Source organism: Coregonus lavaretus, assembly GCF_964263955.1.
Source record: "Coregonus lavaretus genome assembly, chromosome: 13".
Taxonomy (NCBI): Eukaryota; Metazoa; Chordata; class Actinopteri; order Salmoniformes; family Salmonidae; genus Coregonus; species Coregonus lavaretus.
Window position 1 is genome coordinate 13,872,701 of NC_140000.1, and position 2,058 is coordinate 13,874,758.

A 2,058-nucleotide genomic window follows, 5' to 3' on the forward strand; every position below is an offset into this window, starting at 1 on the left:
CCTGAACTTTACCCCCAGCATCACTGATCACAACCAGTCTCTTGTCTGCACAGCAGCGTACATGGGAGGGAAGACAGTGAAAAGGTCCAAAATACTCAATGTCAAATGTAAGTGGACCACACCTGTGTGTTAATAACACTGGAAGATTTACACTTTGATTTCTGTGAAAACAGAATGCTTCTGTGCATATGACAAAAGTGAAACAATAAATTAAATTGAACTAATTTGAAAAGGAATCATGAACTTTGTCCAGATCCTGAATTTGGCATACTTCACTTTTTAAATTGAAATAGATTTAGCATGTGATTGATACACTGAATCTGTCCTAAGATCTGTATTACATAGTAATATCATTCTTACTAATGTTGATATTTATAGATGCCCCAGTGGATGTGAAGGTTGAGGGAGTGTCCAGTGTGAAGGAGGGAGACTCTGTAGAGCTGAGATGCTCCAGTGACAGTAACCCTGCTGCCCACAGCTACCGCTGGCACAACAGCAGAGGGCCTCTGCCCACCAGGGGACCTACCATCACACTGGAGAATGTGACCAGACTCACTGAAACCCTCTTCTGCACTGCCATCAACACAGAGGGACGAGGCCAATCCAGCCCACTGAAACTAAATGTAGAGTGTAAGTAGATGCCGATGTTCTGTCAATAAGGATCATGTCCTTTCTGTGTATATAATATGAAGACAATACTCTTCAGGATGTAGCACTACATGTTCAGTTGAAACCAAAATGTTTATTATTCTCATCCCAGACCCCCCTGAGATCAAAGTGGGCTCTGCATGCACATTAGACATCTCCATGGTAACCTGTGTGTGCATTGTGGATTCGGAGCCCCCCGGCACTGTGGAGTGGTCTCTTCCAGCAGGACCCCTGCCCAGTACCAGGGTGGAGAGGCATGGGTCAGTTACCATGGTGACCCTACAGAGGGCACTAGGCTTCTCAGAGACCGTCCACTGCAATGCCAGCAACACACAGGGCAATGCCACCTTGTCCTTCACTGTGTCCACAAATGGTAAGGGAAACAGTGGGGAAAAGTGTATCATAAATGAAGTATTATATACTATATTTACATCATAAAGGATATTATGGGTACATTAATAAATCATAATTATTTGTTTTTGGACAGATAAGATGTTGATGCTGTACGTTTCAATTGGTATTGCTGCATTAGTGGTGGTAGTAATACTAATTCCCATGTCAGCTTGCCTGTTGACCAAGAATGGGTAAGTTGCTCTTTTTGTTTTTGGAGGGAGTTACATGGATTTGTATTTGTTTTTAGCTGTTTTGTTCTGTTTTGATAACTTCGCATTATTTTTCTCAACTGTAGGAGTTGTCGTAGTGACCAGCCAGTAACCAGCAAGCAGGACATGGATACAGCCAAGGGTGCTTTTTTAGATCCCTCAACATCAAGGTATTTTTCTACAGGCTGTTCTATCTGTGATCATAATGTATACATCCTGCTGAGTTGCTAAAGACCATTAGCCTACATTCACTCTTGTTGTGTCATATGAAGAGAATGCATCACATAGTGGCCCTAACTCTATCCACAGGAAAGAGCAGAAAGACTCCAGCAGTGAAATCCACACAAACTACTACACCAACGATCACCTATATGGCAACATGGAGGTATGTACTGTAGGCCTACTGCAGACATTTACAGTAGATATCTGAGAAGAACTTTGCTCTAAATACAAAGGATTAAAAAAACAATAGAGGTGTTGTTGATGATGATGATGATGATGATACGATATCTCTGATCTGGTTTCCTGTAGGCTGAAGAGGATGGCGACCCATACGAGAGTGTTGGTGGAGACGATGCAGTCTATGCCAACTTTTGAACACAATAGGAAGCATGTGGGAGTCTGGCTCAGAGGCCATGGTACTCAGTCTGTCAAGGTTTCCAGTTTAACATTAACATTTTAACCCAATGTAGCAGAGCTGGCGACTGCTTATATTTGTTAGCTTTATGGTTCTTGTGGCTAAAGAATATGGTACATTCTTATTTGTGTTGTGGCTTTGTGTTATGGCTTTTACAGTACAAAAAAAAAA

General features: G+C 42.0%; 1 protein-coding gene across 1 annotated transcript; it reads left to right on the plus strand.

Annotated features, from left to right (window-relative positions):
* Positions 1 to 738: 738 nt before the first annotated feature.
* Positions 739 to 1,847, plus strand: LOC311139370 (uncharacterized protein; the record flags this gene model as incomplete). Its single annotated transcript, XM_084174239.1, has 5 exons — positions 739 to 1,021; positions 1,136 to 1,232; positions 1,337 to 1,420; positions 1,560 to 1,635; positions 1,782 to 1,847. 5 exons carry the CDS (start codon positions 739 to 741, stop codon positions 1,845 to 1,847), a joined length of 606 nt encoding a protein of 201 aa, XP_084030365.1.
* Positions 1,848 to 2,058: the final 211 nt, after the last annotated feature.